The 23,940-nt window shown below is 40.8% G+C and overlaps 1 protein-coding gene across 1 annotated transcript in view; it reads right to left on the reverse strand.

The window, feature by feature from the left end:
- CACNB4 (calcium voltage-gated channel auxiliary subunit beta 4) overlaps positions 1-23,940 on the reverse strand; it is a 282,837-nt gene that overhangs the window by 15,656 nt on the left and 243,241 nt on the right. Inside the window, exons 10-12 of the mRNA XM_023217441.1 lie at positions 21,482-21,591; positions 16,047-16,198; positions 14,262-14,357 (exon numbers count right to left, since the gene is read on the reverse strand). Of these exons, the coding sequence (XP_023073209.1) occupies positions 14,262-14,357; positions 16,047-16,198; positions 21,482-21,591 (358 nt within the window). The remainder of the gene's footprint in view (positions 1-14,261; positions 14,358-16,046; positions 16,199-21,481; positions 21,592-23,940) is intronic.

A 23,940-nucleotide genomic window follows, 5' to 3' on the forward strand; every position in this document is an offset into this window, starting at 1 on the left:
CCTATCCATGAGCATGGTATGTTCTTCCATTTGTTTGTGTCCTCTTTGATTTCACTGAGCAGTGGTTTGTAGTTCTCCTTGAAGAGGTCCTTTACATCCCTTGTAAGTTGGATTCCTAGGTATTTTATTCTCTTTGAAGCAATTGTGAATGGAAGTTCATTCCTGATTTGGCTCTCTGCTTGTCTGTTACTGGTGTATAAGAATGCTTGTGATTTTTGCACATTAATTTTGTATCCTGAGACTTTGCTGAAGTTGCTTATCAGCTTAAGAAGATTTTGGGCTGAGACGATGGGGTTTTCTAAATACACAATCATGTCATCTGCAAACAGGGACAATTTGACTTCCTCTTTTCCTAACTGAATACCCTTGATTTCTTTCTCTTGCCTGATTGCCCTAGCCAGAACTTCCAACACTATGTTGAATAGGAGTGGTGAGAGAGGGCATCCCTGTCTTGTGCCAGTTTTCAAAGGGAACTTTTCCAGTTTTTGCCCATTCAGTATGATATTAGCTGTGGGTTTGTCATAAATAGCTCTTATTATTTTGAGGTACGTTCCATCAATACCGAATTTGTTGAGCGTTTTTAGCATGAAGGGCTGTTGAATTTTGTCAAAAGCCTTTTCTGCATCTATTGAGATAATCATGTGGTTCTTGTCTTTGGTTCTGTTGATATGCTGGATTACGTTGATTGATTTGTGAATGTTGAACCAGCCTTGCATCCCAGGGATGAAGCCCACTTGATCATGGTGGATAAGCTTTTTGATGTGCTGCTGAATCCGGTTTGCCAGTATTTTATTGAGGATTTTTGCATCGATGTTCATCAGGGAGATTGGTCTAAAATTCTCTTTTTTTGTTGTGTCTCTGCCAGGCTTTGGTATCAGGATGATGCTGGCCTCATAAAATGAGTTAGGGAGGATTCCCTCTTTTTCTATTGATTGGAATAGTTTCAGAAGGAATGGTACCAGCTCCTCCTTGTACCTCTGGTAGAATTCAGCTGTGAATCCATCTGGTCCTGGGCTTTTTTTGGTGGGCAGGCTATTAATTGTTGCCTCAATTTCAGAGGCTGCTATTGGTCTATTCAGGGATTCAACTTCTTCCTGGTTTAGTCTTGGAAGAGTGTACGCGTCCAGGAAATTATCCATTTCTTCTAGATTTTCTAGTTGATTTGCGTAGAGGTGTTTATAGTATTCTCTGATGGTAGTTTGTATTTCTGTGGGGTCGGTGGTGATATCCCCTTTATCATTTTTTATTGCGTCTATTTGATTCCTCTCTCTTTTCTTCTTTATTAATCTTGCTAGCGGTCTGTCAATTTTGTTGATCTTTTCAAAAAACCAACTCCTGGATTCATTGATTTTTTGGAGGGTTTTTTGTGTCTCTATCTCCTTCAGTTCTGCTCTGATCTTAGTTATTTCTTGCTTTCTGCTAGCTTTTGAATGTGTTTGCTCTTGCCTCTCTAGTTCTTTTAATTGTGATGTTAGAGTGTCAATTTTAGATCTTTCCTGCTTTCTCTTGTGGGCACTTAGTGCTATAAATTTCCCTCTACATACTGCTTTAAATGTGTCCCAGAGATTCTGGTATGTTGTATCTTTGTTCTCATTGGATTCAAAGAACATCTTTATTTCTGCTTTCATTTCGTTATGTACCCAGTAGTCATTCAGGAGCAGGTTGTTCAGTTTCCATGTAGTTGAGCGGTTTTGATTGAGTTTCTTAGTCCTGAGTTCTAGTTTGATTGCACTGTGGTCAGAGAGACAGTTTGTTATAATTTCTGTTCTTTTACATTTGCTGAGGAGTGCTTTACTTCCAATTATGTGGTCAATTTTGGAATAAGTGTGATGTGGTGCTGAGAAGAATGTATATTCTGTTGACTTGGGGTGGAGAGTTCTATAGATGTCTATTAGGTCCGCTTGGTGCAGAGATGAGTTCAATTCCTGCATATCCTTGTTAACTTTCTGTCTCGTTGATCTGTCTAATGTTGACAGTGGAGTGTTGAAGTCTCCCATTATTATTGTATGGGAGTCTAAGTCTCTTTGTAAGTCTCTAAGGACTTGCTTTATGAATCTGGGTGCTCCTGTATTGGGTGCATATATATTTAGGATAGTTAGCTCTTCCTGTTGAATTGATCCCTTTACCATTATGTAATGGCCTTCTTTGTCTCTTTTGATCTTTGATGGTTTAAAGTCTGTTTTATCAGAGACTAGGATTGCAACCCCTGCTTTTTTTTGTTCTCCATTTGCTTGGTAGATCTTCCTCCATCCTTTTATTTTGAGCCTATGTATGTCTCTGCATGTGAGATGGGTCTCCTGAAGACAGCAGACTGATGGGTCTTGACTCTTTATCCAGTTTGCCAGTCTGTGTCTTTTAATTGGAGCATTTAGTCCATTTACATTTAAGGTTAATATTGTTATGTGTGATCTTGATCCTGCCATTATGATATTAACTGGTTATTTTGCTCATTAGTTGATGCAGTTTCTTCCTAGGCTCGATGGTCTTTACATTTTGGCATGTTTTTGCAGTGGCTGGTACCAGTTGTTCCTTTCCATGTTTAGGGCTTCCTTCAGGGTCTCTTGTAAGGCAGGCCTGGTGGTGACAAAATCTCTAAGCATTTGCTTATCTGTAAAGAATTTTATTTCTCCTTCACTTATGAAACTTAGTTTGGCTGGATATGAAATTCTGGGTTTAAAATTCTTTTCTTTAAGAACGTTGAATATTGGCCCCCACTCTCTTCTGGCTTGTAGAGTTTCTGCCGAGAGATCTGCTGTCAGTCTGATGGGCTTCCCTTTGTGGGTAACCCGACCTTTCTCTCTGGCTGCCCTTAAGATTTTTTCCTTCATTTCAACTTTGGTGAATCTGGCAATTATGTGTCTTGGAGTTGCTCTTCTGGAGGAGTATCTTTGTGGCGTTCTCTGTATTTCCTGAATTTGAATGTTGGCCTGGCCTGCTAGGTTGGGGAAGTTCTCCTGGATGATATCCTGTAGAGTGTTTTCCAATTTGGTTCCATTTTCCCCCTCACTTTCAGGCACCCCAATCAGACGTAGATTTGGTCTTTTGACATAATCCCATACTTCTTGCAGGCTTTGTTCATTTCTTTTTCTTCTTTTTTCTTTTGGTTTCTCTTCTCGCTTCATTTCATTCATTTGATCCTCAATCGCTGATACTCTTTCTTCCAGTTGATCGAGTCGGTTACTGAAGCTTGTGCATTTGTCACGTATTTCTCGTGTCATGGTTTTCACCTCTGTCATTTCGTTTATGACCTTCTCTGCATTAATTAGTCTAGCTGTCAATTCTTCCACTTTTTTTTCAAGATTTTTAGTTTCTTTGCACTGGGTACGTAATTCCTCCTTTAGCTCTGAGAGGTTTGATGGACTGAAGCCTTCTTCTCTCATCTCATCAAAATCATTCTCTGACCAGCTTTGATCCGTTGCTGGCGATGGGCTGTGCTCCTTTGCAGGAGGAGATGCGCTCTTATTTTTTGAATTTCCAGCTTTTCTGCCCTGCTTTTTCCCCATTTTTGTGGTTTTATCTGTCACTGGTCTTTGATGATGGTGACGTACTGATGGGGTTTTGATATAGGTGTCCTTCCTGTTTGATAGGTTTCCTTCTGACTGTCAGGACCCTCAGCTATAGGTCTGTTGGAGATTGCTTGAGGTCCACTCCAGACCCTGTTTGCCTGGGTATCAGCAGCAGAGGTTGCAGAAGATAGAATATTGCTGAACAGCGAGTGCACCTGTCTGATTCTTGCTTTGGAAGCTTCCTCTCAGGGGTGTACTCCACCCTGTGAGGTGTGGGGTGTCAGACTGCCCCTAGTGGGGGATGTCTCCCAGTTAGGCTACTCAGGGGTCAGTGACCCACTTGAGCAGGCAGACTGCCCCTTCTCAGATCTCAACCTCCGTGTTGGGAGATCCACTGCTCTCTTCAAAGCTGTCAGACAGAGTCGTTCGCGTTTCACAGGCTTCTACTCCTTTAGCTGAGCCCTGTCCCCAGAGGCGCAGTCTACAGAGACAGGCAGGTTTCCTTGAGCTGCTGTGAGCTCCACCCAGTTCGAGCTTCCCAGCAGCTTTATTTACCTACTTAAGCCTCAGCGATGGTGGGCGCCCCTCCCCCAGCCTCGCTGCTGCCTTGCGGTTAGATTGCCGCAGACTGCTGTGTTAGCAAGGAGAGAGGCTCCGTGGGCGTGGGACCCTCCCGGCCAGGTGTGGGATACAATCTCCGGTGTGCCGGTGTTACAGCGCAGTATTGGGGTGGGAGTTACCTGATTTTCCAGGTGTTGTGTGTCTCAGTTCCCCTGGCTAGGAAAAGGGACTCCCTTCCCCCTCGCGCTTCCCAGGTGAGGCGATGCCTCGCCCTGCTTCAGCTCTCGCTGGTCGGGCTGCAGCAGCTGACCAGCACCGATTGTCCGGCACTCCCGAGTGAGATGACCCCAGTACCTCAGTTGAAAATGCAGAAATCGCCGGTCTTCTGTGTCGCTCGCGCTGGGAGATGGAGACTGAAGCTGTTCCTATTCGGCCATCTTGCTCCGCCCCCCTCAACTTTCAATAGAAGGATTGAAATGCCTTTCCCACCACCTTCATCTGTTTTTATGAACTCATTTTACCAAAATAAGAACCTCCCAGGAATGGATCAAAGACAGGGTCACTGCCATCGGCACTGATAAAGCTGGCTGAATTTAGGTTAATGGCAACTGGATAATGTGAAGTTCATGGTGTCTCAGCTCAGTCATTCTCTTCTGTGCTTAGAACAAGGACTCCTGAAGCAGAAGTCACCATGGAAACAATCTCTCTCCCAACATTTACTATTTAAATGTTTCATCACATCAATTTTTATGGAAAATTTTGGCCTTAAATTGGAAAGCCATTTGGGGTTCTTGGAACAGGACTAGGAAAAGAATAAGATGACTTCAGTCCAAATGGACTCATGTTTGAGAAGACTCAGCCAGTTCAACTCCGGTGGAAAATTACCCCCAACCAAGAACAGTTGTTAGTAAATTTCAGATTTTTTTTGCATATTTTATTCATTCATAAAATATTTACTCAGTCCCTATTTTCTTCTAGGCACTGTGGGTATACAGTGGCAAGGAAAACAGGCACCATCTTATGCTCAAAAAGCATAAAGTGTGGAAGGAGAGATAAGTATTAAAATCCATAATAATCTATGTCACGCTGGGACTTTAATTCAGAAAAATAAAGAGACTGAGCCAGCTAACGTTTGAAGCGGCAGCATAAAGTTCTGGATTTAGAAGGAGGCTTGGAGAGATGTGTGAAAACTGAACTCACAAGAAAGGGGAAGTTATGAGTAAGCCAAAGAATGTTATCTGTAGATGGACGAGAATAAAACAAAAAAAGAGAAGCAGAGGCGCAATGGAAGAAAGAGATCATATAGCCATGAGGGCCAGGGAAAGCAGCTACTGCCTAGAGTTTCTGTCAACATACAGGCTTACAATAAATCCCGTTTTCCACTAAAGTAACCCAAGGGAATTCCTTATCTCTTGCAATCAAAAGCCCCTCCCCCACTTGTGTAAACGTTCAGCAGTAACAAATATAGAATATCAGAACTGTCCATGATACTTTGACATAAATAGAAGCATCAAGGTGCTGACTTGAGTGAGACAACGACAGCTATACCCCAAAGAACATCCACAGACTCAGATGGCACGGGAGGAAGAAAGAGGAAACGAGGCAGCACCAAAACAAAGGACCAGTCTCTCGGTCATTCCAGGCTAAAGTGTGCTGCAAGTTCTACACTTTATGTGATCTGGAGTTGGTTGTTTATATCATTTTATTTATGTGAAACATAAAATTTAATTACATAGGTCTCTTATAATATGGGTTTGATTAGTCTCAACAAGTCATTTTCTTGCTGTTTCTTAAAGTGCCAGACTGAAAAAGCTTCCAAGGATACCTGGGCTGGATGGGTCCTGACATTCACAGCCAGGATTGCAAAGCCCAAGGAGGGTAAGCAGCACCTATGGCAGAATGTTATTTGAATGAGGTTTATATCTACTTGGCCGTTCTACTTGTTGCACTGTCACTGTTGTAGACATAGTGGCACATTTAATTACCCTAAGTTTAATAAAGCACTTCTCTTTGTCAATGAATGGATAGAATTTGTATGTATCAGCACATGGCTGTGTGCTTAAGCCTCAGTCATTTCTAGGAAACTGCTTTTGCACTGCTAAAAGACAGATATAGGTTGGAAGATGACTTGAAACTGCTTTTAGGCTTTCAAAAAACACAGAGAAAAGCAAATTTCTGCTTCTGAATGAATACTGACATATGTGACTTATTTTCAACTAGGAAGAATTTCACAGCCTGTGTATCTGTGACAATTTTTCTCTTTAGCTGTTTGGGAAATAACACAGCTGAGTAGACCAGAGTGATAGAAACTCAGTATCGGGGGAAACAATTTTTAAAAATTATACAAGAAATGCAAAGAGAAGCAACCCAATGAATTATGCAAACCAGCTTTGCCAATTTTTCATAAATTTAAAGGTTCAAGGGCAGTCGACTCCTTACTATATGTGGCCTGCAGCACGGGCTATGGATGCAGAGAGCTCCAAATTAGCAGAAGTCCCGGGCAGCAAACAGTTACCAACTCAGTGATACCATGCCCTTGGTGCAGCCCAAGAGAAGGGCATCGCTGAGCTGTTTTCAAAGCATGGCCACAGGGAACACCTCTGCCCTTCTATGATGGGATGTTCTCTTCAGCTGAGGTAGGCAGAACGGTGTGGCTGCCAAAGTAAATAAGTAGTGAATAGGAGAATCAAATCAACCCTCAAAACATCAGACACATTAGGCTCCCTTTCTGGATAAGCTCTTTCAAGAAAATTAAAACATAAAATAAAAGCACTGTAAATAACCCAGAGCGAAAAACATGCCTCTAGCTCATTTAGTGGCTATGAGCTAAAACGGCAGGGAAGAAAGAAAGGGGAAGAAAGACTGAAAGTGAATAAAATGGAAATGAATACTTGCAAGGTCTTAAAAAAAAGTATTTAACCAACCGTTTGGTTCTCCATTCACACAGTAAGATGTAATACTTTTTACTAGGGAAGCCATCTGAATTAGAGTCACCAATTATTGTGGTTGCTGGGGATCTCGGTGTTTCTGGGATGAGACTATCACTGCTAAACCTTGAAAATCCTGAGCAAATGGTGGGTCGCCCTACTTTTTACAGAAGATACAGTGCTCTTCGAGTCCTACCTGGAGGAAATGAAGCATATTCCATTTATTTCTTTTCAATTCTTTTTGGAGGGAAGATATATAAAGACACTGGGTAAGTCTTCCTTAATGACTATAAAATACATATTTTTTAGCATGGAGGGGAGAATCTCATTAAAACTAATGTATATTGTCTGATTTTTTTAATCTAGGAAGCAGCTATTGAATATTTTTAATAAAAAGTATATAAAATGTAGAAACTAATTTTGAAGTTTAATTTTAACTTTTTTTTCTGGAGATAGGGTCTCACTCCCACACCCAGGCTGGAGTGCAGTGGCGTAATCTCCGATCACTGCAGCCTCTATCTCTGGAGCTCGGGTGATTCTCATGCCTCAGCCTCCTAAGTAACTGGGACTACAGGTATGCACCACCACGCCCAGCTAATTTTTTGTAGTTTTTGGTAGGGATGGCTTTTCCCCATGTTGCCCAGGCTAATATCGAACTCCTGGGCTCAAGTGATCCACCTGCCTCAGCCTCCCAAAGTGTGGGATTACAGGCATAAGCCACTGTGCCTGAACTTAACTTTTTAAAGTTGGTTCATTACTGAATATTAGCTAGACAGGGGATTAAATGTACCAAAACTCTCCCATGCATATAATAATAATTATAATTATATGCATTGCTTTACATTTATTTGTTGTACATAGATAAAACTGCATGTTGGGCATTTTTCTTATTTCTAAGTGGTAAAAAGAAATAATATGGGTAAGCATACTTTTGTTTCCTTGTTATTGGAAAATATAGAGACCCTGAGACCGACAACAACAACAAAAAAAAAAAGGGAGCACTTTGGGAGGCCAAGGCAGGAGGATCAGTTGAGCCCAGGGATTCAAGACCAGCCCAGGGAATAGGGCAAAACCCTGTCTCTACAAAAAATCAAAAATGAGCTGGGCTTAGTGGTGCATTCCTATGGACTCCTACTGGGGAGGCTGAGGTGAAAGAATTGCTTGAGCTGGGGAGGTCATGATTGCACCACCGCACTCTGGCCTGAACAACAGAGCAAGACCCTGTCTCAACAAAACAAAACAAAACAAACCACGCACAAAAAAAAAGACTGGCAAGTACTCTTCAGTAAAATAAAATGGCTGAATGGTACAACATGTAATGCTAATTATAAAAATAATCAACCAATGTTTCTTTCATATCAAAACTCCATTCTTTACATTATTAAAGCTTTTGAGATTCTGAGTATTTAACTCACTGCTCAACTAATGATGGGAAATTAGACTCCGAGTTGAAGGGCTTTTAAAAGATCTATGATGGGTGCAGTGGCTCACACCTGTAATCCCAGCACTTTGGGAGAACAAGGTGAGCAGGTCACTTGAGGTCAGGAGTTCGAAACCATCTCTTCTTTTAAAAAAATACAAAAATTAGCTGGGCATGGTGGCACATGCCTGTAGTCCCAGCTACTTGGGAGGCTGAGGCAGGAGAATCGCTTGAACCCAGAAGGCGAAGGCTGCAGTGAGCTCAGATCACGCCACTGCACTCCAGCCGGGGTGACAATAGTACTGGGCTCTAGCAGTTAGTCCCAGGCAGTTTCCACTTTAATGAGCTAAACAGGAAAGATCATCATAATTCTTGCCAGTAGTGAGGGTAAAATGAGGGCAAAAAATATATAACTTTGATCCTTTTGACTTCCTCTCTCTTGATAATTTGTGACACTTGTTGTGAAACCAAACATATTTTTCTCCCCACACCGCTCCATCCTGTCCATTTGTATTCTTCAAACATTACACCATCTACCAACATTAGTGCCTACAGAAAAGGCATCCCATGCTTTTGTTAAAGTCAGATTAATTGGATGTGTTAGATCATAGCACTGGTGGGAATGAACTACCCCTAACTCGATATACCCAAGTCCAGTGGCTGAAATCCCTGGAAAAGGTGTAGTCCCCTTTGGGCTGAGAGAAACTGGATCCCATGTGGTCTTGTTTCATGAAGCAGACATCTGAAATTGATTACCTTCCTTTTCAAAAGCAGTGTTAGGACTTAAACTGTGGACATCCAGGGGCTATGAATAATGAATGCCCCAATGAGGAGAGCACTTCAAATAGACAGGTAAATCCACACGATTCTAAATAATTCAAATAAAATGACTGGAAGAGGGCAGTGGAAAATTACTACTGTGAGAGCAATCTGATCAAGGATAACCAGGCACTATCATTCGCTCCAGAATTCTTGTGTTTCATAGGATAAATCTGAGTCCATTCAGCAGTGGAAAATAAAGGGTGACAGAAGAGAGCTCCCATGGTTACTGCAACGTTAGAGGTTTGCAAGACTCTACTGAGGAGATGAGTTCCCTTCTCCCAGAAAGATCGATCAATGTCATTTTACACACACAAAAACATTACACAGCTCAAACTGCCACAGGGTCAGCTTTGGGTAACACAAGCCAGATTGTAACTAAGTAGGATTAAAGGATTACATTTCATTTATATGTTCAATTGTCTCTCTCAGCTTTTCTTCTTATTACCATAGTACTGGGGAAGTTTATACTTCGCCTTCTTAAAAAAATATACTATTCTCAACTTATCTGAAGAGAAAAAGAATACCAATACTTGGTAGAAGCAAAAAGAAATAAAAAAATATAGCGTATAGATGTGTAATGGCAATATAAAATCAGCCTGGTCATATTAAAAAATAAGATGAGATGGGTTTGCAGGTCCTGTTCCCATAGGCCCCCTTTTGTCTGCATCCCATCTTTTCTTCTGTGAATTCTGAATGGGCAACGAGAGGATAGTCCCCCCTCTTCCAAAGTAGAACTATCCAGGAGCCCATTTTCCCCACTCATCTTACTGTCCATGACAGATTTTAAATGGTCACAAATTCCTTGACATTTCCTCATGGAAATGAAGACTTATATCCCCTCTCCTTGAATTTAGGCAGCCTCTGTGACTTTTTTTTTTTTTAAAGAGACAAGTCTCATTCTGTCTGGTGGAGTGCAGTGGCATAATCCTGGCTCACTGCAGCTCCAAATCCCTGGGTTCAAGCAATTCTCTCACCTCAGCCTACCAAGTAGCTAGGATTATGCCCAGCTAATTTTTTAAAATTTCCTTTCAGAGACAGGGTCTCAGTATGTCTCCCAGGTTGAAGGGCAGTGGCACAATCACAGCTCAGTGCAGCGTTGAACTCCCGGGCTCAGGCGATCCTCCTGCTTCAACCTCCGGAGTAGCTGGGACTACAGGCACTCACCACTGCACCCTGCTCTTTGTGACTATTTTGATAAACAGAACGCTGTGGAAATGATGCAGTCTGGTATCTATGCCCAGGCCGTAAGAGATTGGAATCTTTGCTCTTGGAGCCTGGAGCTGCCATGTAAGAAGCCTGTATCCAAAAAGAGCTGGCTGAGCCCAGCCTTCAGCCATTCCTGCTAAGGTACCAGGTCAGCTGCCAGCTGAATATCACAAGTGGCCATTGTTTGAAGTCACTAAGTTTTGGTGGTTATTTTATTGCATAGTAATAGATAACCATAGCTTGGTGCTAGAACAAGGGGGTAACTTCAGTTTGCTGGCTAAATCAGGCCTGTCTCATGCCTTTATGAAGTTTGATTGGAACACAGCTACACCCATTTCTTTACACACTGTCTATGTTTGCTTTCCTGCTCAAGAGCAGAGATGAGGAGTTTTGCAAAGGGGTCTGTGTAGCCCACAAAGCCTAAGATTTACTATCTGGCCCTTAAAAAGTTTACTGATCTCTCTGATCTACCTCCTAGAAAAAGCCTTACCCAATACTTTTCTTATCTTTTTTTTTTTTTTTTTGAGACGGAGTCTTGCTCCGTCGCCCAGGCTGGAGTCCAGTGGCATCGTCTCAACTCACTGCAACCTCTGCCTCCCAGGTTCAAGCAATTCTGCCTCAGCCTCCTGAGTAGCTGGGATTATAGGTGCGTGCCACCATGCCCAGCTAATTTCTGTATTTTTAGTAGAGAGGGGGTTTCACCGTGTTGGTCAAGCTTGTCTCAAACTCCTGACCTTGTGATCCACCCGCCTCGGCCTCCCAAAGTGCTGGGATTACAGGCATGAACCACTGCACCCGGCCAAAATCCATATTTTTCTTTCCAGGAGAATATATAACTGACATGTTGCCATTCATCATCTAGTCTTGCTAGACTAGGAGAAAGAGATCTTAAGCTGACTTTCGCCCAGGCATATAACCTTTGAAAAGCCAGTTCTCTTGGTCTCAGTTCCATCATTTGTAAAATGAGGAGATTGGACTAAGTCAACCTTTCCCTAGACATGTTCCACTGGACCCATAGGATACTCAATGGAAAAGCAGATCTGTAGTCACAATTTTAGGGGAAGCTCTGCATACTATTTGTCCTATTGGAGATATAAAACACACATTGGCATATTCAGGGTTCCGTAGTAAAGAAACCAGTTTACCTTTGTTCACGTAAGTGTTTTCTCAAACATTTTTGGTATCAGGATTATTTTCCCATAACACTTACTGATATCACATGGGACCCATATTATAAATAATATAGTCTAGGAAATGCTATACTGGGTGCTCTTTAAAGTCTCTTTTTGCTTCAATAGTCCCTGGATCTAGGATTAATTCTTTTGGCTACAGAGTTAACTTTTTTCAGTGCTCTTACAGACTTCCCTTCCCAAAAACTGTTGCCTTTCATTTCTTAGCAATGTGATACTCTGCCAATGTAATTTGCTGACTTTTCAGACTGGAGATATGGTGGCCAATCAAGTAAGTTGCAAATTCTCCTAAAGGAATTAAAACGACACAGTGATCACCAATCTTTGGATGACAATTATAATTATGGTCTTGAAGTAAAACAGGGGCAAATGCAGGCACTTTTTAAGGTTACTACTAGTTTTCATAATCCAAAGATTTCTTCCCACATGCCAAAATAGAGGATATGATTCCTTCTCAGCATTACTACCGTCTGGGCAGTATCAATTGGATATGTTTAATAAAGTAAACAGTGCTTAGAAAATGTTAAGTACAAGGTAACCTTATCCATCCAGACTGCCTGTTTAAAATTCCAGGTTATCTTACCAACTACATAAAAAGAGAAAGTGTTTATCCTACTGAGATAATGGTAAGGCAAGTCTGTCTTTCCAGTAATGGAGCTGTTTGAAATCTCTGACCTGGGTATAAGTCCTAAGGTAGTTCATTGTATTACTTGCTTTTACAGATGCAAATATCTTTTCTTGGTTCCAGCTATTTCAGATGTAACAAACCATATTACATGTACAACTACTCAATGATCAACCCTCTCAGCAGCTAAAATCCCTCAAATTTAATAGGACACAATAATTTTCTCTAGTAATTATTAGAATAAATGTTAAGAAACTTATTTTCATAAAAATAAAATTTCTCCAATAAATCTCTTGCATTTCTAATTCCCTTTAGGTGTCTGCTTCCCAGAAGACCAAACTGATATAATTATCCTTATAAGATTGCTCCAAAAATTGGAAATAATAACATAGTTCCTGGCTTTTGATAGCTAGACAACAAAGATTATCTTCCTTCAACTGTGAAACATTAAAAGGTCAGCGCTGGGCAATACATTCTTCTGTATTGTTCAGTGCTTTAATCATACATTCCACTGTATAATTGGGCTTCATTAGCAGGCAGCGTGAAGTTAAACTTCTTAACAGAGCATGCCATGCTCCAAGCTATCAATTTATCTTCAGGGTAGGTAACCAGGTACATGTGTGTATGGGTGGATGGGTTAGGGAGCAGGAAATTGTCTTTGGAGCCAGATAGATCTAGAATAGATTGAATCCTAATTTGCTATGTCACCTTAGGGAAATCGTTTAATCTCTCTGTTTTCAGTTGCCTAAACTATAAAATGGGGATAACATGGCCTATCTCACTAGGTAACTGTGAAGATTAGAGATAGTCTGTGTAAAGCATCTAGCACACTGTCTGGCCCATCGTAAGCATCGAATGAAAGGATGTATTATTACTCTTATTGTCTGACCATCCTTTCATTCATTCACTCATTCCACAAATATATGTTATGGGTCTACTATGATAGGGAACTGACATACAACAGTGAGCCAGAGAGGCACAGGGTCTTACAGAGTCTACTGGACCGGACGTGACATCACGCAAAGTGTATCCAGTAATTATAATAAGAAAACTTAGATGGTGCTTCTTATGTGCCTGGCACTGTTCTAACAGCTTTACCACATATTCATTCACTCAATCCTTACACCAATCCCATGAGATAGGTACTTGCCCAAGATTACATAATGAGTCAGTGTGGATTCAAAACCCAAATATCTGGCTCCAGAGTCTGTGCTTTTACAGGTTATGCTGTGTTGCCTCTCTAAACATTTGAATCAGATTTCATGCTTCCATAGAGCTTAAACAATCTTACACAACTATATAAAACCATCTAATGAATCCATTGAGTAAGAAGGACAGTTATTTTCTTTACATAGACACAGAAATAGTAAGTCAGTGGAAAAAGTGGAGAGACTGGCCATTGGGGACCCAGTGCCACATGATAGCAGTTCCCTCTCCCACCCCAGCCCGCCATTGCTCACCTTCCAACCTAGCAGCGGTTTTCTGGCAGTGGCACCAGAAGAAGAGTTGCTATAATTTCGTTTTTCATCTCACTCAGCCCTGACTCTTTCATCTACTATAACCACAGGGCCTCTCTAGTTCCAATCAATTCTTGACCTTCAGTGTTATAATCTTTTATGCCTGCTGGAATTTTCTTGCAGAAAAGTTAAAGGAAGGTAAAACTGGTACGTTTTCTTTTGTTCTCTTCTTAAGCATATCCATGTGACTGGAGGCTGAATGCTAAGTGGTTTGCTGCATGTTTGCAAAGCAAACAAGGTAGCAGTGAGGAGAGCAGACCCCGAACACTAAGATCATTTCTTATTACAAGGCAAACACCATCCACATCTGGATGCTTGAATACAAGCAACAAAACAGCAGCAGTTTGTTCCAAGAAATCTTTTAGATGACAACATACCATCATCACCATCATTTTAGAATGAAAACGACAACATGAAAAAAACAACAAAAAAAACACCCTCTTCTAACAAGTCAAGAATGATGAAGACAAAAAATGATCATACTTACTGGGGGGCATTGTGCAAGTTTATCAGCTGCCACCAGTTGAACATTCAAGTGTTTACTTTGTGACTTTCCTCTAGATTTAATCAACCGCTGTAAAACCTGATAGAAGAAGACATGAACCTCAGGTATTGTAGATGAGTTAAAAGAAAATCAAATAAGCCAGGATCTTTTTAATGGTCTGCTTGGCCCTGAGCATTATAAGAGAGGAAATGCAGTGTGAGAAATCATATATTTAAACCTGTAATGATGTCATCTGCTTACATTGGCTCTCAGTTCCATGGATTTGATATGTTCATCCTATTCCGACTCTGAGTGAAATCTCAGTAGGAGCCTGAGTTCCCACCCTAGATTTTCCCCAGAGATTTCAAAGAGAGACCTGCAAAAATGGAGGGAGTGAACTGTACCAGGTCATTTATGTTAAATAATACTTTAATATTATTCAGTTGAATAATGTTTTAGCTCACTATCTCCATGTCAGATAAATGTCAGAGTCATTTACATGTTTGGTTATTTTTGTCACCGATTATTAATGGGACATTTCAGTTTGATTTTAAAATAATCAGACTATTCTGTGATTAGGGATCCAGGCAAAACATTTGTATTAGTATATTGCTACATGGAAACCAGTGATATATCTATGTCTTTTGGCTACCACTGTAACTGTAACTGCATTTGGCCATATACTGCCATCTCCCATGGCTCTTCCCCTGCAAGCAGTGTTAATCTATGAGCTCCATAATACCGCAGGACATAGGGTCTGGGAACTCCTGTTCTTGCACTTAAGGACATGACAGTGTCACGGGCAGTGGGAAGGGCTGAACTCTCCTGCACTGCAGTGAAGTGCTGGAATCCCCAGCAGCAATTTCAATTCATTCTACTGATTCTCAAAAGGCCCTAGTTTGCTCAGGATTCCCAAGTCCACTGCACCAAAGCAGTGTCTGCACACGTAGATGGAAGGATAGGATCTCAGAAAATTTGGAGGAGAGTACAGCTTCTTTAGACATTCTCCGCCCATGAGAGGAGACTGCCATGCTGGTTGGCAGCTGAATTTGTATTTAGGCACCAAAATACACTAGGAGGCACAGAGAAGAAACTGATTATTAAGATGGTATTTCCCAAATGCATCCATTTCACATTAACTTTTGAAGAACAACATCCTGTTTTAAAAATGAAAGAACATCCAAATCAAAGGAAACTAATTTGGGGCTATTTCACTTTTATTTTTATCTCCCACAGTGCCATAAAGATACAAAGCAAATTTCCCATTGTGCTTACCATGGAATAACTGCATTCTTTCAAGAACTCAACCTAAGTACAAATGTCAGGGTCTATAATACTTCCATAGGAGATGTTTAAACAGTGATATTCTATTTTATATATGATCAATATAGATACCGTTTTTGATAAATATAGATGTACTCTCTCAACTAGGTACAGAGTATGGGTGACACAGGAATCAACAGTATCCAAGAAATTTACCAATATAGAATTCATAGTCTATGATAAGCCAGAGTCTACTTTTCCACATCTGTCTTAATGTTTTGTTTTTATTATACACTTGTGTAACTGTCTGGTTTGGGATCTACAATAGTAGCTTTTAGAAGAAATGAACTATTATATTCTTCACTATCTGAAAATTCATAGAATCTGTACACTGTGGAAAGATTTTAAATGTGCTTATTAATAATCAGCAAGATGTTCTCCTTGTCCACTAACAAAAAACCACAGAGCAAAGCACATTTTTAAAAGACGCACTTCTAACCTTTAAGACATAAAGGAGCTAATTACCTTTGGAGATGAGACTTTTACATGAACAATAATTGGTGCTAAGGAAGTCTTTATAAGTTGTGCTGGGTGATTGATGGTGTCTGCATCAAGAACGACCAGTTGCAAAGATCTTGCCAACTCAAAGATTCTTTCAATTTCACTTTGTACTTCCGCTAAAAGGAAGAATAATAAATAGATCTTGGTTATTGTTATGAATTAGTTCTTACATTAGAAAGATATAGTATATTTTCAGATATGTTGGTCTACATTACAAAATAAAATATTTTAAATTTTCACAGATGGCTCTCAGACTTCTTCTAGTCAACATAATATTTAGCTGTTTATATACCTATGACAATTCTTTTATGTTGTTTTTGATTGTTGTTTTGATCAAAAAAACTTTAATGTTAGCCATAGAAGCTGAAACCACATTTAGAAAACAACTGAAATATATGTGCAAAGCAACATCACATGGAAAGCAAATTACACTGAAATATTTCTATCAACAAAGTATATACAAATACTTTGTGGACATGCTTAAAAAAAAAAAACCCACAACTCATCTGTTTTGACTGATACGCACATTTTTGTACCACTGGTTAACTGCTCTGAATCTATCCTTAAAGCTAATCATATTACTAAGTCTAGTTAGATTTAAGTATGAGAGCCAGTGTACTTGCTCTAAGGCATAATTAGCTTCAGTATTAAGAAAAAAAAGTAAGGCCAATTATATTAAAACGCTGCAATGCATCTAGATGCAAATCTCTCTGGCTGGCTGTAATAGCCAAGTGACCCAAATCTGTGCATGAGTCTAGTCAAATGAAAAATCTACTCTTTTCAAATGTCTGAAGCAATCTAGTTTTTTTTTTTTTTTTTAAGGAAAACAGATAATATGGCTTTCTGAAATATAAAAAAGATTTTTATATACATTTTATAAATTACCTGACTTATTGGATCATGCCCAAAGTCTGAATTATACTTGATTTTCAGAGAAATTAATTTGTTTTCGTTTTTGAGATACGGTTTCACTCTGTTGCCTAGGCTGGAGTGCAGTGGCATGATCTTGGCTCACTGTAACCTCTACCTCACAGTTCATGTGATTCTTATACCTCAGCCTCCCACATAACTGGGATTATAGGCACACTCCACCATGCCCAGCTAACTTTTGCATTATTAGTAGAGGCGAGGTTTAGCCATGTTGGCCAGGCTGGTCTTGAACTCTCAAACTCCTGATCTCAAGTGATGCGCCCACCTTGGTCTCACAAAGTGCTGGGACTACAGGCATGAGTCACTGTGCCCAGCTGATTTTGTTTTTTTATTTTTATTTTTTGACTATAGATTTGACCAAACAATGCTGTAATCTGGTCCAAAGTACCTAGAGTACACAAAACTATCTAATTTAAATTATTATTATTAATTTTTAGAGACAGGATCTCACTCTGTGGCCCATGCTGGAGTGCAGTGGTACAGTCAACGCTCACTGCAGCCTCAACTTTCTGGGCTCAAGTGATCCTCCCACCTCAGCTTGAAGAGTAGCTGGGACTATAGGTGGACATCACTGTGCCTGGCTAAATTTTTTATTTTTTGTAGAGACAGGGTCTCACTAAGTTTCCCAGGTTGGCCTTGAACTCTGAAGTCCAAACAATCCTCCTGCCTTGGCTTCCTGAAGTGTTGGCATCACAGGTGTGAGCCACTGTACCCGGCCTTAGATGATCCTAAAGATGGCCTAGGGAAAAGGTAATGTTGCTCTAACTACCCTCACTGAAAAGTGTTTGTGATTTGCTTTGCTTATTTAGTGTAAATTCAAGTTCACATTGCCCACCGAAAAATTCTCCCTTCCTTAACCAAAAGGATTGACAAGGTATGCAGGGTCAGGAATCCTCAAGACTATTATGAAAATCTATTTTCTCATGTTTTGCCTGATTGCATAAAATTCTTATTTCCCATAGAATCACTGAAGTTTAAGGCATGAGCTATTAAAAAGGATGCATTTGAAGAGTCAACATACCACTTTTCAAGTTATCGAATACCAGTGGCCTGAAAGATTTCACATTGCTTGGAAAGGTGACTAGCTTTCAGGATATTAATGAAAACAAAGTGGGCTTATTTGTCAAATTCTTCTGAAATCATATTCTACATTTGTTAATAATGTAACATATTTGTCCCCTTTTTTCTCACATGTCACAAAGTTTTAAAAGAAATGTTTCTTCAGAAGGAAGTTTGGAAAATAAAGTCAATTTTTACTGTAGTAAATTTCAGCCTCAGGATGTCAGGGTATGTTTTCCATTTGCTGTTTTCATTAAACTGTCACTGGCTTATGGGAGCTCCTGGCCAGGACTATTTGTGAGCAAGCCTATGTTTTCTTAAGCTTCAAATATGAATACAATATTTTCAGAAGCAGCAAAAAGACATTGATGCGAACTGGACTGCCCTGGTACAAATAACCCTCAAGGCACTCTGAGTTTCTGTGTATGTGACTCAGAAGTACCTGGACCTTATTTACTCTGCACCAGCAGTGAGGTGGTAAGTGTGGTTTCTGCCAGGAGCAAGGGCAGCAATACCTACTGCTTAACCAACACAAAACTCTTAGGCAATGGGCACTTGGGCAGAAGAAGAGAGGTGCTCGGGCAGAACAAGCCAGGAGGGATGCTGGAGAAGGCCACATTAAATACTGGGGTGAGCCCAATATTTGGATAATATGTATACAGAATGTAATAAATACATTTTATCTGTGAGGCACATTTATCTATATAGCCCTCTCTTTTTTTTTTTTTTTTTTTGAAAAAGATCTCAGCCAAACCAAACAATGAAACAATGTTGGCTACCCGGACTGATTCTCAGAGGGGTTCCAATGAAGGTTTCCTCATAATCCTATTCTAGTCAAATGGAGCCCTGGGGAGTCATGGACTATGGTGCTAGTCCATGCTCGATGCTCAATGCTCGATGAACACTTCTATAAACTGACCATGACTGATTTGGGCCCACCTCTCTCCAGGATCTCTGTCACAAATGATATTCCTTATACCCAAATCTATTCATGTTTCTCCCATGCTTAAAACACTTCAGTGGCTCCCCAGGGCCCAAAGCAACATTTCCCAAAGTGAGTACTCTGGAACAATAATCTCATAAGATATCCTATGGGAAGAAGCGGGTTTTGTGCAAGGGATATATTGCATACCATACTAGCTTCTCTTTAGAATTTCAAACACGCATTACCCTTTATATCTTCAAGGCTCTAAGAAGTCTTGCAGAGAAGAAACCTGTCAGTTTAATCCACCACTTCCAAATTTATTTGACAATGGAAAACATTCTGAATGTAACAACTATTACTACGTTGTAAAATTAACATTGCATGGGATCTATTTTGGAGATCTCTTTAGCAAGGCACATTAAAACCCCAACACATTGGCCTCGGTCTTTTTCAGTCTCTTCTGTTCCTCTCAAATCACACCCCCAACTTCCCTGTTCTACGCATGCTATACACAAATCTACTTCTTTCTCAACAACACATTTTTGTTTACATGTCAATGTCTTTGTGTATTCCTGCCTTGAAGAACCAGCTCAAATATAACTTCTCGGAAGTCTTCTCACACATCTCCTACCCCCTACTCTTCTTTATATCCCTAGCTCTTTGTTCATAATTCCACTGTCACAGGTATTCTAACCATCTGCCCTTCTGTCTCTTTGCCCACGGGTAAGATACTGTGTGTGGGATATGTCTGTATTTCCTAAGTCTAGTGTAATGCATGGCACATAACAAGTGTTCAATAAACATTTGATGAAGCAATCTACAAATGTGCATGAACAAGCACACAGATGGATCACATTGTGGTTATTATAAATAATATTAACAGATTGCCATGAAATTAACTCCAATGGTTGTGGGTATATGACTTTAAAGAGTAAAGGTAAAAACCACGAGCTGAGATATACTTTTGTTTCTTCTTGTTTACTCTAACTTGCCCCCCCGCATCCACCCCACTGACTCTGACAGTGGGTGACTGGATTGTAAGGAATGACTTCAGTGAATACGGGTGAAGCCCTTAGCAGGTGTCAGTGGTTAAAGGAGTCAGACAACCTGGCTTAAGCTTTTAATTATCTTTTAGCCTCTCACCATACATTAGAAGAAGGAGTAGTTAAAAGCCAAAGACACTATAAGGAGTTACAAAATGGGTAGAAAACAGGAGAGCAGGGAATTGATGTTTATTTGAGAAACCTTCAACCTAACAATGTCCTTGTCACCCATGATATTTAACTTTAGTCATTACCTAATAGGATTCACCATCAACATTGCCATTGTACCTTCTCAAGGTCAAAATACTGTGCCTTTGAGCATGTTTCCCTCTGCATGTGGAAGGCTCTAAATACAAGACTAAAGAAGGGACCACTAATCGCTGGGATCTTCCCCTCACAAGCACTGACCACTACTCTATTTGGTTTGTTTAGTATTCCTTCACAAAGCAACCATCCAACAAACATTTATTAGCAATGATCATGTGCCAATCCCATGTCAGGAATACACAGATAATACTTTGTACCTTCTTTACAAATTGTACAATCTTTGGCTCAGGGTCAGTGGGTTCTTAGTGTGATGTTAGGGCTGCACTCTGTCTTGGAAATCTTAATTTTGTTTAGTTTTCTATCATCTATAGAGCTAATTTCAACAGTTTAATTTCAACCTTTAAAAAAAAGGCATGGAAGAGCCCTATTTATTCTTCCTAGTTAAAACAAGTTGCCCTCAGAATATGAATGTAAAGAGAATCCTAGTAAGTCATGAGCGGACTACACCACCCTTGGCAATCGTGGAGACCATGAACAGGCTTTCCAGATGAACAATGTAATTCACCAGCACTATGGACTTGCTTCTGTGGGTGGTGATTCCATCCTCGACAGCCCTGCTCACCTATGGCTGGATGGAGCTACTCACTTACAGTCTTTTATTCTTCTCCATCGTGGGGAATTTTAGGATGCCTTCCGACTGGTACCCCAGGAAAGACATGTTTAAAGTCCCTGCATGTTACTAATGGTCATTGCCATTTGCAACACCAAGAACACCATTATCTAGCTTTTCTTCTAAAGATCTCAGAAGGCTGAACACCTCGTTTCCTTTCACGTCAGCTGTGACTCAGGTATGACAGATATCATTAGCCCCGTTGAGAAGCTGAGCAAAGTGGAGATGAGTGGTTTCATGTGGTTAGGCAGGCAAAGACTAGGAAAGCCCCTTGAGGATTCTTCCCACCAGATTAATTAGCTAATTGACTAAAGCTGAGAGACAGCAGGCTCCGGCTACTGCAAGACTCTGCTGCCTTCCTGCCATAGCTAGCATTCTCTTCAGGTACTCAGTGCTCCCCACATTCAGAATGGGGAACAAATTGACAAAGACATTCACAAATGCACCATGTGTCGGCCCGGTCTGTAAGCACAGCTTGAAGAAGTACCACATTTGAACATCTTACCTAAGCTGGACCGGGTGTTCGAACGTTCAATTATTGCTCTCTTGCTGGGATTATTTAGGACAGACCTCTTAGCAAGAGAAATGTCAGCTGTCACTCTCGTTATTGATATCCTATGAATAGGAACACAGAACAGAACAAGCCAGTAAAAATGTTATGGGGCTCTCCAAGTGATTTAGAACCACAGTACTTAATAACCAATTTACATACTACAGGGGAACCACAGTATAATAAACATTGGCCACAAGTGTTTTAAACAGGCTCTGGCTAGTATCAGAATGCAAGCAGAGCAGAATGGAGGAAGGTTTAAACTGTTTCATACACACACAAAAAACCTACTCCATTAAAAACATTCTTCCTCCATTATGGCCTGCCTTGCTGAATTCCCTTTATAATACACACCATACCAGGAAGGAACCAAAACATAAATAAACCATGCTCTTTCTAGGAAGCAGCAATACAAATTGCCACAATGCATAGTTGATTTGCTCTTGAACAAGACCTTCAGGAACTACAAATGCTTTGCTCTGGCATTTAATGATGCTGGTCAAAGCTGGGAAGCGCTCTTCATTTTGATTACCAAAGACAATCAACCAGTCTGTGGCTAAGTTGCATTCTTTTGTGATACACACGTGATTCTCCAGGGGCCCGAAGGGATACTTCATTTGTAAAAATGTGAAAAAATGGTTTTATTTTTTCTGCATGCATAGGATTCTTCAGCATATTTGCATATGACTTTGAATGCATACGGCGGGCAGTCATAAGGCACTCTAGTTGAGAGCAATGTGAGTATTGTGCCAGGATTTGCTAAGTCAGAAAGTATCCTGCGGTCATGCAAGAGAAGAATAAAGCAGGACATGGCACAGTGGCTCACGCCTGTAATCGCAGCACTTTGGGACGCCGACGTGGTTGGATCATTTGAGGTCAGGAGTTCGAGACCAGCCTGGCCAACAAGGTGAGACTCTGTCTCTACTAAAATACAAAAACTAGCCTGGTGTGGTGGCACATGCTTGTAGTCCCAGCTACTTGGGAGGCTGAGGTGGGGCGGTCATTTGAGCCCAGGGGGCAGAGGCTGCAGTGAGCCGAGATCACGCCACTACCAATCCAGTCTGGGAGACAAAGTGAGACCTTGTCTCAAAAAAAAAAAAAGAAAGAAAGAAAAGTGAAGAATAAAGTAAAGACATTGCAAATAAATGCAGAGGGGCATCTATTTGCATATGATTTATCAAATGAGAACATCTGCAACTTAGAATTTAAAGACTATTTTAAACTGAGATTGCTCAATTTCCAATTATCTACCAGTAGAATTCAAAGTTTGCCTCTTTAAGCCAGTTACTGTCACCATGAGCCTTTCTCCATTCTTATCTTCACAGCTTGGTTCCCAGAAAGGAGACAAGGAAAGTAGCACCCCTCCCCTTTTATACTCAGTACACCCATTCTCTTCTGTTTTCAAACTCTTTGGGGATTGAAGCAGGAAGGAGGGTAGAATTATCAACAATTACTGAATCATATGTCATCTCATACCTGCCTGGGGACAACACTGTCAGGAGACTGTACCTGATTTCAGTGACCTAAAGCCTTGGGGAGAATTTAAAATAATCCTTTCCTCAGATGTTTGGAAATCATTCTTTAAAACAACAGTCTGTGCAAAAGTTCTGGTGCCATTTTAAGCAAAGTACTGCTTGCCGGTGTCATTATGTTTATATGCTGTAGGTTGTCAGGAAGTTTTCAATTCTTAAATTTTTAGAACTGTTAGACCCTAATAATTATTTGATGCATCTTCAAAATTGTCTCCCGCAGAAACCAAGAGTTTTTGCAGATACATCTCAGGGACTGTTCTGAGGACTAAAGGGCGGTTCAGCGGGCTCCAGCTTCACCATCCTCAGTGCCAGGTAAACACGCCTGCATTTCTGTTTTCTACATTAAGGCTTTATATATGATTTCACTATAAAAAGCTGTTCAACTGCTACTTTGGGAGGCCGAGACGGGCGGATCACGAGGTCAGGAGATCGAGACCATCCTGGCGAACACAGTGAAACCCCGTCTCTACTAAAAAAATACAAAAAAAAACTAGCCGGGCGAGGTGGCGGGCGCCTGCAGTCCCAGCTACTCGGGAGGCTGAGGCAGGAGAATGGCATAAACCCAGGAGGTGGAGCTTGCAGTGAGCCGAGATCGCGCCACTGCACTCCAGCCTGGGCGACAGAGCAAGACTCTGTCTCAAAAAAAAAAAAAAAAAAAAAGCTGTTCAACTGCTAGAAAACACTGATGTAACAACTTTTTCATTTTACCAAGAGGGAAACTGAGACACACACAGAAAGCTGCACGTGGTTAGTTACAGCTCAGGTCTAAACCAGCCCCTGGGCATCGGGCCAGTGCCAAGTCACCTGACTCCACCATTCTCTTATAGTTCAACGTTCTACAAGCCCGAATCTCCAGATGTGAGTCAAGTGGTCAAGCACGGA

This window comes from Piliocolobus tephrosceles, chromosome 11 (genome assembly GCF_002776525.5).
Source record: "Piliocolobus tephrosceles isolate RC106 chromosome 11, ASM277652v3, whole genome shotgun sequence".
Lineage (NCBI taxonomy): Eukaryota > Metazoa > Chordata > Mammalia > Primates > Cercopithecidae > Piliocolobus > Piliocolobus tephrosceles.